The following is a 17338-nucleotide window of genomic DNA, read 5'->3' on the forward strand; positions in this document are numbered from 1 at the left end:
ATTAATAATTATCTTTACAGTAGTATCTTAAACAAAGTATGCCATTTTGTACCAGACTAGCTTCTAATATTGGGGACATCATGCATACTTGTGTAAAATGACCACACATGAAATGGAAAACAATAATTTAAGCCTCCAAGGTTGATAACAAAGGTCATGGTGACATGGACTCACTGACCCAGCTATGGCCTGATACTAGTAAGAGTGCATGTTGTTAAAGAGAATGGGTTTGTATTATCTGAACATTTTTAAACAATTACTTTAACCTCTTTGGTAATAAGGTAAGCAGTGTTTTATAACAAAATGAAAAACATTAACTTAATTAGAAGCAGGGATTGTGAGCTTGCAAAATGTATTCTGCTTTTGAATCATCTCAAATCAATGATAGGTTTAGTTGTTTGAACCTAAATATAGTGCTATGTGTATGATCATCAAACATATATGATATACATTTCTATTAAAATAATAATTCAATTCAAAAGAGCTTAATTGGCATGACAAGGATAAACAAGTATTGCCAAGGCACTTGCAGCAAAAAGACTATTGTACAAACAATAATACAGCACACAGATTGTACATTTACAATAATAATCATGAAAACGAAGATCTTTCAAAATAAACAAATGAATAATAATGTTAAAAGTACATAAAACCCATTTAATGGAAGGATAGGGCTAAATAATAATAAACAATACTGCTGCTACTCGACTGAAGTTTTCACAACGAGGTAGCGAACAGAATAAAATACATAATCATCAGTGACAAAGACTGGAAAGAAGAAATGCAAATAAGCCTGTAACAAAGACGCCAGAAAATCGCAGTTCCCATCTTTCCTAACCAAGGACTCCTCTAGCGATCCTTTCTTCCAACAAAAGAGAGCGTATGCAAAACCGCCGCCTCTGATTGGTCCACACGCGTCCGTCACTCGCCCGGCCGCAGCTCTGGCGCTCGGCTCCTGAACCCAGAACTTTCTGCGGAGCCAGTGTTTCCACAACCCGGCAGGAGCGCATATAAGGGCTGGGCTGAGCGCTTGTTGGACTGCTTTCGGACACGGACCGGCGCCGCCGCTTGCACACCAGTAACCTGAGGGACGTGTAGCCTTTTATCTTGAGATACATTTACCCGCAACAAAGGGAAATGACCCAGTTCAACAAGGGGCCAGCTTACGGGTTGTCCGCAGAAGTCAAGAGCAAGGTAAGATCAAAGGCCGGGGCCGCGGAGGGGCTACAATGTGCGTTTTCGTGTGGTTTTGCTCTCGGGGACTATATTTTGAGGCTTCAGGGAGATAAACTGATTTTAAGCAGGTTGCGGTCCGCCATGGGACCCCCCTGCTTTCACTATGGCAGTGGAGATCAATGGACCTTCACTCAGAGCAGGGGGTGGGAGCAGCTTGTGGAGGCGGCTTTCCTCAGGTTTTGTAATTGTGTTGCCTATTTAGCAAGGTGTGAGTAAAGGCAGCTTTGAACAAAATGATGCTACTCTTGGATGCATGTTTCTACAATGCATTAAAAAAAACTACTGTATGCTAATTTGCGCTAAATCTACTCTTCGTATGCATGTATAGTGTCTTTAAAATACGCATCAAAAAGCTCTACTGAAGTTTAGTTCAATTGCTGAGGACTTGTGACCAGGATAAGTATCAAACTTTATTACATCGTTGATGCGCACACGGCCTATACAGCGCAGCTCTCGTTTCTGGAGTAATTGTTCGCCGACCAAAGACCTTCATGATGGAGGAGCGATCCATTGTTGTAGAGCTGCGGCCGCGTTCGAGCTGCGCAGACTCCCGCGGCTCCACCAATGGGAGCGGTGGAATTCTACAGCTCTGCGCAGAGCTGCGGGGACCTGCGCAACTAGAACGTTCCCTTCCAGTTGGGTCGCCGGAGCGGTAGGGAAAGAGATGAATGAAAGCCGTTGCCAGTTCATTGTTCAGCTCCCAGATCTTTGAGATCAATGACAAACTACCCGGGGGCAGTACAGTAAGCAAAGTCCTCAATTATGCACACAATGTGATCAGTCAATTATTTGGTGTAAAGAAATAAAACCCCACTTCAATTGAAAATGGCAGGGATTTCGGATGCAGATGAGGGGGAGAGATCCGTGTTTGATTCCTGAGCCATGACATCATCCTTATCCATAGGAAGCTGCCATTACACAAACGTGGAGGCGGATTTCCATGGCACTTGGGTTGAGGCTGGTCAGGGTTGGCTCAGTTCAGTTGAATATATTTTGATTGTGCTAGAAAGCTATGTGCAATTTGTATTGCCAACACGTGGTTTTAATTTTCACTATTCTCCAGTTTTTTACTGTCGGAATAACTCCTTACGTAATTTTGTTTTTCTTGCTTAAATATTGTTGACATCTCAGTCTTGTATTTCGTAGAACAGTTCACTTTTTTTATTTTATAACAAGGTTGAGTTTATGCGCACTACTTAACTCAATTATGCTCAATTAGTTTTCATACTAATCAGATTTATAGAAGTAGATGGCCAATACCACACTTTGAAATGTAGTGTTTTAGACTTTCTTTTGCAAATGTGGCATGCGGTAAAATGTAAGTATCCGTAGTGTTGTGGATTTGGTTACGTTGCTGGACACCAATTAGATTTTCCACTGATTGCATATACTTGTGTAACACACCTTTGGAAATTAAATGTATCCTGTGTGTAGACGCATGTGATTGTAAGTTACTGCCCACCATGTTAAGAAAAATATAATCGCATAAGGAGCTTTTTCACTTTACAAAAAGCCAGACCTGCCACGTCTCATTTCTGGAAGCAGAAGTCTGCTACCACTCCACTTCCCTCCCTCTCTGTCCAGCCTCCTCAAAAAGTGTCTTTTCAGTTTTCCTTATACTGCTTTAAAGTAACACAATTGCAAGTTTTGATCCAGCTGGTGGGCAAAATTAGCATACAAGTCTGATGCTCAAAGCCTGAGAAACCAGTGTGGTTGGGTAAGCAGTTTTAGTTGGTAACATTGTTTTGATAATTTGAGTTATGAAACCATGCATGCTCCTTCATTACCGAAAAGTACATAAGGTGCATAAGTGTAAGCATCTATGCACAGATTCGTGAAACTTTCTGCACAGTGAAGGAGAAGGGTTCACTTTAATGGAGCACTTTATAGAGTGGTAGTAGTCTATGCCGTGAATGTTTCCATTATGTCTGTTGCCTGATGTCATTTGAGACAAAAACAAAATGACTTGCTCAGAAGCCTTTTAGCTTAGGAGTAACAATGCAATACAGAGAACAGTTAATATCATTTTAACTTGTAGTCTATGAGAGGTTTGTGTTTTGGCCAGGGTCAGAAATGCAAAGCTTCCCTGCAAATCCTTAATTAAGTAACAAGAGTAAAGCTTAACTGTAACCTTTGGTGTCAACAGAATTGCATTGTTTACTTTCTCTCATTACATAAAATGTTACAATATGGATCCTGCAGACAGGTCCAACAATTTAAATGGAAGCCACAGGCAATTAGACTTTATTTTTTGGGCTTTTTCCCCAATGAAAAGATGCAGTTCAGTTTGCAAAGGAGATACCATACTTTTATGTGGAAATGGGATACAATATTTGCTGTAGTTTTTAGATTTTCAACTGAAACGTTTCAGTCCTTAAACTGAAGAAAAATCTACATTTGAAGAAACTTATTCTGATCTAATGTTTTGGAGATTTCTTTGACCGGGACAAAAAGAGGTTAAGAAATGGGTCATTAAAGCAAAATAATTGCGGTTTCTTTTCTAACTGTGATTTGAGGTATTTTCCATTGCAGTTGCCAGCACACGGACAATACAGATACCCTTTATGAAATGGAAATATTTTCAGGGTTTGATGACAGACCAGGCCCCAGTGATTTATGACAACCAACGGAAAATATAATGTCATCTCTGTCCTAGAGGAACTGGGAATGCATCTACAAAGATAACCTATAACTGTCACTCAAGGCTCCACTGTAATTAATGCCCTTTCTCCCTTCATGCTGTACTTGCACGACATTCTTTGGATTTTATTTGGAATAAGTGTGGCCAGCTTCAAGTCCTAAGATGTTAAAACAACTTTCACACTTGCAAAAAAAATAAATAAAAAATAAAATAAAATGTGTAGACCAGACACTGAACATATTGCTTTGGTTATACTATTATTGTTAATCTAATTATAGTAAGACTGTGTATTGTATGCACGATAGTTTAGGAACCTCTTCCACTGCCTATATACTGTGTAAAGTGAAGTAATAGGATTTCCACTTTAGTTGGTGGTAGATTTTGATCTTTCGCTTTCTTAATTTAACAGACTATACAGATGTATCGTGGGCTATTCCCAGGATATATTTTTATTAAGGGAAGCGGAATTTTGCTGACTTTGATATAGTTTGGTCTCTGTGGATGTTCACCCCTCTCCCCATCACAATGATAAGTTCATGACCGGTCTTATGCCTTTCAAATGCAATTTTAGTGTAGTTTGTTTTGCAGTTATTATACACTCTAATTTAGTGCAGGGCAAAAAAAAAAACCTAAAGTTTTTGTGCAATTTTTTGTGCAGTTTTGAAGGGAAAAAAACAATGCTGTAATTCTTTCACCCTTCCAGAGTAATTAACATTCATATAAATAAAGGTTGTGTTAATAAGTTGATTCTAAAGTGATTTCTAAAATATTGTCTGGAAAAAGTGTAGAGTGGGTTTTGAATGTTGCCTTTGTAAACTTAAACTAGCTTGGGGTGTATGGTGGATAAGGATGACATTGCTACTTATATCGTAGGCCTATTCAATGGGAGTGAATTGGTCTAGCTTAAGGTATCCAATACCTCTGAGATCTAGCCTTAACCCAGAGGAAAAGATTACAAGTTCAAATCTGAAATGTACCACCTTTTGAAATCTGCAGTGGCAGTATAAAATTGGCGTAGTGCTGCAGGAACTGGGTCGAGCAGCTTCAGTTTGGGGTTCCTGTAGGCTACATGCCTTGTTACGCTACTCCTCCCTCTGTCCTGTTACCTGTTCTCCTAGCACTGGGAAGTGTAGTTTGAGTGTCTTATTTGCTGTATCTCAATTTGTGTTGTGATCCTTTTTTCACAATTTCTATTAAAGGTCATGTGGAACCAGTCAACCTAGCTAATTAGGTTTGGCATGGGCCTTTTTTCCCCAGGGGTTCATAATGTTTGCTGATGGGTAGCATGTTCAGTGATTGAGATTTGGGGGCATGCTTTCACTTTTGTAAACCTTGGTTTTCTAATGAGGACAGTCAACACTTTGAAGTGAGAGTCCACGATCAATGTGCACAGTACATTTTAGTATGTGATCTGTGGATAATTAGTCCTGTACCTCTTATTTGACCTACAATTCACTTCTGCTCTAAAATGGGGAAATGCTTCATATTAGATGTGCTAAGAACCACAAAGGCATTAATATTGGCTTGATGCCACTTGTCTTTTAGGTTTTGATAAGAACATGGCAAAATTTAAAACTTAAATATGTAGTAACTTCTCCAGAATGATTGCAGGTGATCTGTTCCCTATGCCACAAAAAAACAAATGAAACCATAATCTATTTTTCTTGAAGGATTCCCATGCATCTTAACTTGTGGAAACTATATGCTTTCAGAAAAGCCACGTATTCTGTGCAAAATGTGAGTAAGTGTACATGATTGTTGTCCCTTTTAAGAAACAAAATGCTGTAATAAAGACATGGCAAAGACATTTTCTGAGTTTTAATTGAATCCTAGCATGTTCTTTACTGCACATTCACAGACTGTTTAGCTCTAGAATAGATTACTCAATGTTTCGGGTAGGGCGATCCAAGAACCATGCTAATGGAGATCTGCGAAACCAGCTGTTAATCTCACAGCTTGGCCACATTATAGACTTCCAAGAGTATGTACAAACAAGCATTTTGCTTATGAATGTCCAAATCCATTCTTTCATGGTGATTTTGATCTAAAAACTGTTCTTAAAGTTTCCTGGCCCTGGGAAGCAGCCCCTCGTTAACGCATCGTATTTGAAGTACAGCAAGCTCTAATCTGTTCATGTTTCTCATGTGCCTGCCAAGCCTTTAGTTGGAAGTAAGCCAAAGGAGGATGAATGGCGCTCCATTCAGGCATCTTCTTTTGAAAGATGGTTGTGAGAAGAGACACTCCACTGGTACTAGGTAACATTAGAAAGCAGTGAAATCGAAGGGCAAAAAAGCCTCCGGTGTATTCCTACATTCCTCTTAGCCTGTCTAAGTAAACTGCCACAACACCATTAGCACTGATGGGCTCGTTTAATACAATCTGCTGATATTCACTTTCCTGGATCAGGTCCGCAAACACTGTTCTGTGTAATTTCATTTGTGCACATCAGGGGTTTAAAAAGCATTGGGGCTTTAAACTGATCAGCTTGGTTTCTGGTGCGACAGGACAGCACTTCCGGACTGTTGTAGATCGGTTGGCTATATATGTCTAAATCAATACCAGAGGATTACTTTTTGGTATAATGGATGAAATTAAAGTCCTTTTTAAGGCCATCGGGTGAATGTCTTCTGTCCACAAAATGGTAATAAGGGTTAATCTGTGCAACAATGAGGGATAAAGAGTTTGTTTAAAACCCAAATGGTTCAGCAGAATTTAAGCATTTGTTAAACAAAACCTGAAGTTTTGTGTAGTTGTCAGGAATCAAAATCTGAACCATTGAATTTGAATTTCATTTTGAGATGTTCATGCCTAATTTAAACTTGGAAGGATTCTCCATCCCTTTAAGTTTAACCCCAACCACCACCTTTTCTGAAATTTCCCCACTCCCCTCAGTGTGGAAGTTGGAATTCATAAACCCTTCCTCACAGGCTGCTGGGATGGCCCAGTTCAGCTAGTTTTTATTGAAACCGGTCTAGCAGAAAAGTCGTAGATGTGAATTACTATATATAATGTTTCTTATGTTAAGGTAGGACAATTAATAGTATTTATCTGATCAATTGTGCTCCTTTTATTTGAAATAAATGTAGGATTCAAAATTAAAGATTCTGTAAATGTATAATGTATTCCATGTTATCTGAGTGTTTTTACAAGAGCTCAGTTAATTATTCATGAATATCAGCTGTGCTAATTGTGCGAGGCTTGTTTAGTACTTCAGATCATTTTTTATTTAACAAGTATATAAGTGGCATCGGATCAGCCATTTGTCTTTTGTGCATGGCTTAAGTTAAAGATCCAGTATTTGGTAGATTCCAGTTTTTGTTAATTTAGAATATTTTAAAAGGTTCAAGACTTTGGACCATGAAAAGCTGGGTGTAAACATGGCACAATCACTGATGAAACGTGTACAGCAGTCATTTAGTTGGGTCCATAAATATTTGGACAGTGATGCAATTGTCATTTTAGCTCTATATGCCACCACAATGGATTTGAAAGGAAACCATCAAGATTTGCTTTAAGTGTAGACTTTAATTTGAGGGTAGTTACATCTCAGGGATGCATATTTATATTCAAGGACATTTTTTAATTTTGTCAGTAGGTAGTCTAAGCTTATGTTGGCATAAGCATGGTCATTGAAAGTTTTCCTTAAGGAAACAAGGAGTCCGTTGACATTTAAAATCGAGATGTATAAATATATAATACTTGGACAGTTGACTAAATTAGTGTTGCAAAATAAATGCAATAGTGCTACTATACATGCATAATGGGAGAAATGGTGTTAATGTATATTGTTCTACTGGTCTAATAGTATATATTTTTCTTCAGGCATTATTAAACATGGTAATTAAAATGGTTCTGCACCAGTGGACTTCAGGCATTTTAATTGTTGATTTTATACCTTTTAAAATCGGCTTATTCTGAAATTAATTGGCAGGTTAATTTTAATTGATCACTTTACTTATATAGACAAACCTCTGCATTCCCTCAGCTCTTTCTCCAGATGTTTGTTCAATTCTGCACAGTCAGCAGGAAATACTTGGAAGGAGGGGGTGCGTCTGGGGTTTAATTCCTGTGGGATGAAGCCATAGTTTTCCAGATTTTTTTCCTCAAACTGAGTTTCTGTTCTATTGAATAGGAAAACTATTTTTTTTCTATCCCTGGCTGTCTTCCTAGAATCTGCCTTTTTGAATCAAACAATTGCTTTCCACCATAATCGGGGTTCTCTTCCACCAAAAAGGCATCGCGTTTTCTAATGTCAGTGTTTGAATGATTAACTCCATATTTTGAAGGACTTTGTGGTCACAGAGAATTAAGGTTTGGTTGGATTCTGTCCTTCTGTTAACCTTTTAAATGGTAAGCTTGTGCTGAGACTTTATTGTAGGATTTGTGTTCATTCTTGGAAAATAACATCAGTTTTGCCCTTTTAAAATGTCCTAGTCATTGTGAAAGAACTGCTTCTCTAGTGCACTGGGACATGGCTATGAAGAATAAATGGTTCATTGTGATTGATAGGATTTTCCTAAATGTCGGGGAGTACATAACTTTGGACTTATTTTATTTGTACAAAATCTAAAACTTTTTGTGGGGCTGGTTGGATGGAGGGTTCCTTAATTAATGGAACATGACTGACACAAACTGGAGAAATTATGTATTGGGGGGGGGGGGGGTACGACAAACGGCCAGATCAAATTAATACCCTACTTTCATACACCTTACGGAGTAAATGTTTGTTGCATGTAATGTACCCACTAGGATGTGTTTGGATTTAAATTCTAAGAACTTGTTTGGAGGAATTAATGACAGATGTGAGGACTCCTCTTGTTCTTTCTGCCCAATACCCACCCCTTCTCGGTTAGGTGGTGAATCTAGTCTGCAGCACTCTACACTTAAATCGAAAACAAATGTTTGAGAGGGAGAGCTTGTTAGGGCTGCAGATTTACACAGGAGCGTTTGTTGTTGGAGCACTGTGCGAATGCTTTGAGGTGTAATGGAGACTACAGCTGGAGATGCGTCTTTCATATGAAATGGCAACAAACCTCGTCTGCACTGCTGCAAGTCCAGACACTTCACTGGGGATTGAGCTGTCGAGTGCAAACCATACCACCCACTGTACACCCTGATTTATTCAATTTCTGGGAAATGGTGAGATGTTGAACAAACATTTGAAGGCCCTGTCTATTGTCTGCCATTATTATAATGGGTCTCCGGTTACTGATTTGTTGCTGCAGAAGATGTATCGCTCAACTCTAGTGTTAAACCTGGTCTTAATGGAAGATAATTACTGCTGGCAGGCTGTACCGAAACCAGGGTCATAATTGTGTGTGTGTGTGTGTGTGTGTTTGCAACTTCAGGGAAGAAACCTCTGAGAAATATAATGTGGAGGCTGTGGCCAATTTTGCACAAAGGCCATGTTGTAGGAGGAATGGTACATTTTTAGATGTTCAAGTCCATTTCAGAAGACCTAAGTATATATGTTTTTTATTACACTGCAGTAAGTTTTTAAAAGTGAATAACTACAAACTGGAGGAAATGCCTCGTTGGCAGTACAGCTCTGCCTACAGTGCTGTCATTATAGTGATTACACACTCATGGCTTGTTTTTCCTCCTCACAGATGTCAAGCTGTCTGCAGGGCTTTAGTGGAAGATTGTGGAATGGTTATTTGCTATTACAAGTGTACAGTATTGTAGCACAGTCGTAAAAAGTAATTAGGATAATACTTAAATTGCTTTTTTTCCTTGAACAATTCCATCAAAGATTCTGATTCTTGCCAGCAAAACATTTTATTACCATATTTGCTATGTGTATTTGATTTATCCTTCCAGAGTCATCCTAATAACCAATGTTCATAATTTTGTACTTATTCTGCAGGCGGGTCAGTTCAGTACACTAAACTTTCCTTGAGGGGGAAAGTTTTTCATGCCATTTCCTGTACTACTTGACAGCTTTTGGCTCTGTTTCAGGGACAATGTCGGATGTAAAGACAGTTTAAGAAATTGTCTAATAATATGTCAGCACTTTCATGGTTTTCACTAAATTCTTTTGAATCTGTTTAATTGACCATAAACCTGACTGTTTTAAAGAACTTGCAATTAAAAGCAGATGTTTGAAGTAAAGTGTTGCTGTATGTTTATGGGTCTTGACAGTCCAATTGGTAATTGTCACATCATGCCTATAACTTATTTTAGTTCTCATGCATTTGCACTGAATTGATTGTATGCAAGTTAGATTTTACTTCTCAATCCATGCAATAGATTGTTTATAAACGGCATTCGTGTCCTGCAGGAATCTTGCCTTATTAAAGGGCCAATATGTGTATGTGAAACTGGAGTGGTGTGTTTTTTTTTGTTTTTTTTTTTTTTTTTTGGTGGAATAATGGTCTATTTTGTCAATATTGCTTTGTGTCTTGACATCGCTGAAAATCAATGAAATAACAAGCAACTACGAGTAGCCTGGAAAATGCATTTAGAACTTGGAATGACCCTTGTTAAACCTGTATCGGTAGCCTAATTCATGATCAATGAAGAATATACAAAATATTTTATTTTTTAGTGGATATTTTTTCTTGAATCCTGAACTGAATCTCTCAAATGGGTAGTGACTGGTATTTGTTTTGAAGGTATTTTACATTTTTAAGTATGAACAAAGCAAGTGGTAGTTAACTTGAGGATTGGATGTAGCCATGATCATTTTGATTTTGAGATTTAGACCAAAATGCTATAGTCTGAATTGTATCAGTCTTAAATATAAACATCTAGGTGTTACTCTTAAAATACATCATTTTATGTAATGGCCTTAACAATTGCTACGTATTAGAGGGATGTTTAATACTTCGGTTTACTGTGGTGGTTTGATTTGGCATTGATTTTTAAGGGCAGTTGTCGGAATGAAACGAGGACATTCTCGAACTTTTTCTTGCCAGATTGCACTAAAGTATGACACCCAGAAAGAAGAGGAGCTGCGATATTGGATTGAGGACATCACTGGCATGCCCATTGGAGACAACTTCCAGAAGGGGCTCAAGGATGGTGTGATCCTGTGCGAGTAAGTTGACACTTTCTGATTTGTGCTTCACTGTAGAGTCTGGTTCATATCCTCGGAAAATGTATTGGTAAGGGAACTTGATGTAGTAGGAAAAGATGTTCAGTACAATTTCTATATCCCCTTGGTCATCTCCAGTTAAACTACAGTAGTAAAGGCATTGAAAGTGGTTCAACTTTAAATCACAGAACATTTGACTTTTCTCCTTGTTCATTTCTCAGCTTTCTTTCTCCTAAACGCAGCTTTGTTGGCTTTTGTTCAGCATAACTTGGTTTTAACTGCTTATGATTTCTACTGTTTTTTGACCTGCAGGTTTAAATCGCCTTCAAATCCTTTCTATACTTCCTCTACACTTTTCTGGTGAGGGCTTCTAGAAAGCAAATGCAGAATGAATCTTTCCTTTCAGACTTCTTTAGTTGTCATACCATGTGCATAAGGAACGATTTCTAATATTGCATGCTTTCTGTTTCTGTTGCGTGTCAGTCTGGTGTGGTTTTTGGAGAAGACCTTGCATTATGATCTGTGTGTTCTCAAAAGATTGAGTGATGTCTAAGTCTGACCTGTAACTGCTTAACTTCATATTAATCAGTAGTATAATAGAATTTGAGTGGATACAGAAGTCAAATATTTTAATTGTGCATTTCTGGATTTTTTTAAAAAAAAATTTAGATTGATTAACAAACTGCAGCCTGGATCTATAAAAAAAATCAACAATTCAAAACTTAACTGGCACAAGGTAAGACATGCCTTCACTTCCATGTGGTCTGCAATAAATATTGTGTAGTATTAGTATTACTGTGCCTTGTTTTTCCTTATTGAACAGCATGTGAAACAAATCCTGAACTCGAGGGAGCTCCTCAAATTTTTATATGGAGTCTTAAAAACATTGTATAAACTAGTACATTAAATTATTGTTAGTATCCACAAATTTGAGGTCTTGGTGGTTTTCCAAAAATGTGTAATTTGGGACCGCAATTTAAAATAGTGTTCCCGTCACTTTGGAAAGTATTCAGGAGTATCCTAAATGCATCTAGTACACAACCATTTTAATTCTAGCGATTTTTGGAAAATGTGTGTTCCAAATTGTTATTGAAGTTTAATGTCATTGTAATTACTCTTATCAAACTAATGCATCTGAAATAATACTCTGAAATGACAGGAGCTTTAAAAATCTTAATCTTTAAAAATTGCACTGCAGAATACAACATTTTAGAAAACTTCTGAACCTTATTAAATCTGTGGCTCTGGACCAGTAATCAAGATTTTCCATTTTATATTGATGGGTTTATAGGAACCCTAAAGAGTTCGTCAAAGCCTGTGGTAAAACATAAGCCTGTTTTGATGTCATAACTGACAATCAATTCCATCATCTCTTGTTAATGAAAAAGCTCTTATTTTTCCCCCCAGCTGGAGAACCTTGGCAACTTCATCAAAGCAATTCTAGCTTATGGGTTAAAACACAATGACATCTTTGAAGCAAATGACCTCTTTGAAAATGGGAACATGACCCAGGTCCAGACCACACTGCTAGCCCTGGCCAGCATGGTAAGAGCTCCACTTGCACACTTCCTCTTTGATAACCCATGGCATAGCACCACGGAGAACTGCTGAAATGCATGTTTTAGAGCTTTTGGTGACCTCAACTTTTTTTTTATCATTCCTATTAAACATGAAGTTTGTTTGCTCCAACTTAACAGGCCAAGACCAAAGGCATGGACTCAAAGATTGACATTGGCGTAAAGTATGCAGACAAACAGTCAAGGCGGTTTGATGATGAAAAGATGAAGGCAGGCCAGTGTGTTATTGGACTACAGGTGAGCATCCTTGACGGCCCTGAACATGTACATATGGTGTAGAGTGGTTTAACAATATGGGAAATGTTACAAGAAACCACACGAGGTGAAGAATTAAAATGGTAAGCAGCTGACCTGTTTAAAAGACTGCATTCAGTGTCAGATCTCAATTTAATGTATATTATTGACTTGCAGATGGGGACCAATAAGTGTGCCAGTCAGGCTGGTATGACGGCGTATGGGACCAGGAGACATCTTTACGACCCAAAGACACAGACCGACAAGCCCTACGATCAGACGACCATCAGCTTGCAGATGGGAACCAACAAAGGAGCCAGCCAGGTATACAGACACTTTATTTGAATAGATACTTTGCCCTGAAAATCTATTCGTTTTCAGATCTTAATGCACAAAGGCTTCAGTTTACCTGTAGAATGATACATCTTCAAAGGAATGTTTTGACGCATGTTAGTTTTGAAGTCCTTGAGTTATTGGTGGATGCCCTTATCCATGGTGATTTACACTTCTTTAAATGCTCACTTGAATGGTCCTGTTGCTTTCCTAGGCTGGCATGTCAGCTCCAGGGACCAGGAGAGACATATTTGACCAGAAGGTGGCTGTCCAGCCGGTAGACTGCTCCACCATCTCCCTACAGATGGGCACCAACAAAGTGGCCTCTCAGAAGGGCATGAGTGTGTACGGACTGGGCCGACAGATCTACGACTCCAAATACTGCGCTTCCCCTACCGAGCCCGTGATCCACACCAATGGCAGCCAAGGAACGGGAACGAACGGCTCTGAGATCAGTGACAGTGACTACCAGGCAGAGTACCCAGAAGAGTTTCCAGGCAACTACCAAGATGAATACCACGGGCACTACACTGATCAAGGCATAGATTATTAGCAAGTGTACTCTGTAGTGGAATTGGTATTAAACAAGTATATTTTATCAACTGAGCAAGCCTTTTGCTGCCTTTGCTAGTCTTCCTTTTTTTTTTTTTTCCCAGATGCCTAAAGCATAAAATTTGCCTTATCACATTCCTCATCTCCCCCCCCCCACATGTACATCCAGTATTTTATTTTTTTAATTCATTCTTAGTCCTCTGTAGAGCTGTAAGAATATGGAGTTCTGTTATCTTAAGGTAACAAACCTTTTTATAATTTTTAACCCTTATGAAGTACTGTGAATAACTTTTCTTACTGTTCACTAATGGCAACTATGCAGCATCACTTTTATACACCACTGTTTTTCCTTTATCTCTATGTATGTGCAACCTTAACTTTTGTGTTCCTTTATTTTTTGATTTTCCTCAATGAAGCATGTTAATCACAGTGTACACCTGTCACTTTTGATCTTTTAATTTCCCCCTCCCCAAACAAAACATGTATATTTGTTTTAATTTCTTGAACTGAAAGAACAGTGAGGTCTGAGATATATTGAGGGATAATGAAGAAAATGTGACCTCTTGCTTGGTTTAATTTGAAGTCACTGGAACTTTTTTTAAATCATGAAGTGTGTGTATTTCTAAGTGTTTTTTGATTTAGATATGACCAAAAGTAGTATTATTTTGTGCCATATTGTACCTAGAATGACCCCTCCCTCCAAACCTTATATTTATTGCATCGTCTCAATATAAACTGTTCTTCTGTGTATGTTGTTTTTTTTTTTAATAAATAAATTTTATGTTATAAAGTTTTGAATTGTGTTGCTATGTATTCACAAAAAATACCTGGAAAATCAAGGCTAGTCCTAGCAACCTGTGGGGTGGGAGAGTTTGAAATGGTTGCATTTTGCAACCTGAAAGTTGAATGGGGGTCATTATAATATTCTTAACTGACTTGAGTCCTATAAATGTGTATTAAAATGCATACAAGTAGAAACTAATCTACTTTTTGTGTTTTGACCTAAGCTAGCCTCTATCTAGTGAATGCAGTGGTGGTTTGGAAGGAAGCCCTAGCATGGATGTTCAATTTCTGGTAACTTTTGTGGCCAAAATAGCATCTGAGGTTTAAGGTTTGGAACAGTTTTAGCAAGTACAGTAAAATAAAATCTGAACTTGATAAACATTTCAGAAATTGTTGAAAAGCTGATTCATGGTTGGACAGAAGTTGGGTTACACAACTAGATGCTTTTATTAATTTTTGCCCATTTTGTCGGAGATCGTGGCTTCATTGCTCTGGTTTTGGTTTGGTTTTTGGGAGCACAACCGCTCTAAGTAGTGCCATGGTCATGAAAACCTGAGCAAAACCATATGTGATAAAATTACATGAAAAGATTGATCTAACCTGTATCTTTTTATACTACTGTTGGACTGACAACAAATGAACCACTGAAGTTAATTGCGCCTGCTGTTAAGACCATGCAGGACAGGTTTAGTGAGCTGATAACCGGGAAGAGGTGTTCTGGGGGATGGAAAATAAGTGCACTCCTGTCTTGGTTTGAGGTAGGCCTAACTGATTTGAATTGGAAACTGTTTCCTAGGTTAAATGTTTTAATGCAATATTCAGTTTGTTCAACGTAGTGCCGATTTGCATAAAAGGCACCACTTATTTAATGAGCAGTAAAGTAAGCATGTAATCTGGTCAAAAACCTTTTTCACTGTATGCAAGCTTGCACCGATCAAAATCCTGCACATAAAGGATATCTAGCTGTGAATCCTGTAGAACTGCAATATTTTAATTACTGTACTAGAGCTTCAAACTCACTGTAGCAGTTGCAGAAGACATTAAAATCCTCCACTTTTACAGTATCTGTATCTCTGGTTTTAGTGCACTACGATTTAAGATTAAGCACAGTGTTGTGAGTAAGATTGGACTAAAAGCTAATTTTCACTTTCATTCTATTAGAGAATATTTAAAAGTGAATTGTGCTGGTGCTATTTTACCAAATCCTTCATGTGTAGATGTGCATGAGATGAACACAAACCAAACAGCCCACTTACTGTATGTGCGTTTGCGTAGTTGAGGGCTCTTGGCAGTCCAAGGACACTGACTGAGCCATCAATCGGGTTCATGAGAAAGGCACTGTGGCATGCATTCAAAACTTTTATTTTTTTTCCACAGTTCGCTGGCTGGGAATAATCAGTGCTTTGTGTAGCACTGGAATTCAAGTCTAAAATGCGAGATTCAATTATGGAGCCCAAAGAAACTTGGTTACCCTGGCAACCGCTGAACCTCTTTTAGCGGGAGCCAAAAACTCGCTGCATAACACATGAGATGTAGGCCTCTGGCTTCCACCCGAACCTTCAGCCATAAACTTCTCTAGAAACCACAGAATGGTGTGGTAAAGATACGGTTTCAAATGAACTAAGAACAGTATATGTGCAATATATCATCTGGCATATAAACTGTCTGTAAAAGTAAACCAAAGCTTGTTCTATTGCTTCTCGTATTATTAACATAAAATACTTCAGATTTGTGATTACATTTTATAGCTTATTTTATTAATGTAATACCCTTTTTTATTTTCTTTTCAGGGACAAAAGACACAAAAAAGCAACAAAGAATGTCCATACTTGTATTATAAATTTGATACCTGATGCTAGCTTTTTGTGTGCTAACTAATGGAAACCCAAACTGAGTACCTTAGCAGGTTTGTGAGACTGGCAAGAGGGTTTAAAAGTTTTGATTTCATCCAGGCTGTAATCGTCAAGGCTTTTTAATTAAAAATTCTACAACTTTAAAATACAAATATTGAAAGATTAAATGTTACATTTTCTACAAGCCTCAACTTTATCTTCTTCACTGGCTCACGCTACTTCAATATTTTATTTACAAGAGCTTGTAATTGGGTCACACTTTACAATAAGGTTCTGTGATTCCTCATGTATTAATAGATTAATACCACAAGATAAACACATGAATATGTCGTGCACTTCATCCGAGTTCTTATGTTAATCACATGTATAACAGGGTTAGGATTAGGTTTTAGAGTAAGTGCATCAGAACTCAAGATGATGTTCATGATGTATTGATGTTTAAATCCTATGGTAGTAATATATTAATTAATGAGGAATCAGAGTACCTTATTGTAAAGTGTTACCTGTAATTGTATTCAACTCAGACATTTCAAATGAAATATACTTGTTTTTATGTCATGCTTAACAGCTGAAAGCAGCTTCTTGTGCAGGCTTAAATGAGTTTTTAAAAGTATAATTTAACAAAACTTAAATGGAAATTTTGAGAAATGCATGCGCAGGTGTTCAAATACTCCTTGGCTTTAGTACATTCTGTGAATAGCATTAAATTAAGGGTAATTAGGAACATATGCAGAAGACTGTTTAACAAATAAAGCTGGAAAGCTGGATCAACCATGAAACCAAACATGCTGGGAATCCTCGGCACAGTAATTAAGAGATCTGGAAGACAGTATGCTTGCCATATATATTCCATAAGAGGTAACAAATGTTGGGATATTCTGTAAAGCCATGCTTAATTAATTTATATAATATAAGAAAGGCATTCGCTTTTCCAAACACCAGAAGTAGTATCTAACACATATTTAGCACAGGCACCCCTATGTTAAAATACATTTTAGGAAGCAGAACATTCATGCAACTGACTTGGGCTAACACAGTCCTTCATATCTCTACTCCCTGGATTATTCACATATTTTCTGACCCCTAACAGCTA

At 37.9% G+C, this 17338-nt stretch overlaps 1 protein-coding gene across 1 annotated transcript; it reads left to right on the forward strand.

The window, feature by feature from the left end:
* The first annotated feature begins 924 nt into the window (after window positions 1-924).
* On the forward strand, window positions 925-14407 carry cnn3a (calponin 3, acidic a). Its single transcript, XM_066691726.1, has 7 exons — window positions 925-1194; window positions 10795-10916; window positions 11583-11649; window positions 12321-12458; window positions 12611-12727; window positions 12902-13048; window positions 13272-14407. The coding sequence occupies exons 1-7, from the start codon at window positions 1138-1140 to the stop codon at window positions 13608-13610; spliced, it is 987 nt and encodes a 328-aa protein (XP_066547823.1). The 5' UTR covers window positions 925-1137; the 3' UTR covers window positions 13611-14407.
* The last annotated feature ends 2931 nt before the right edge of the window (window positions 14408-17338 follow it).

The sequence above is a fragment of the Amia ocellicauda genome, chromosome 19, assembly GCF_036373705.1.
Source record: "Amia ocellicauda isolate fAmiCal2 chromosome 19, fAmiCal2.hap1, whole genome shotgun sequence".
Taxonomy (NCBI): domain Eukaryota; kingdom Metazoa; phylum Chordata; class Actinopteri; order Amiiformes; family Amiidae; genus Amia; species Amia ocellicauda.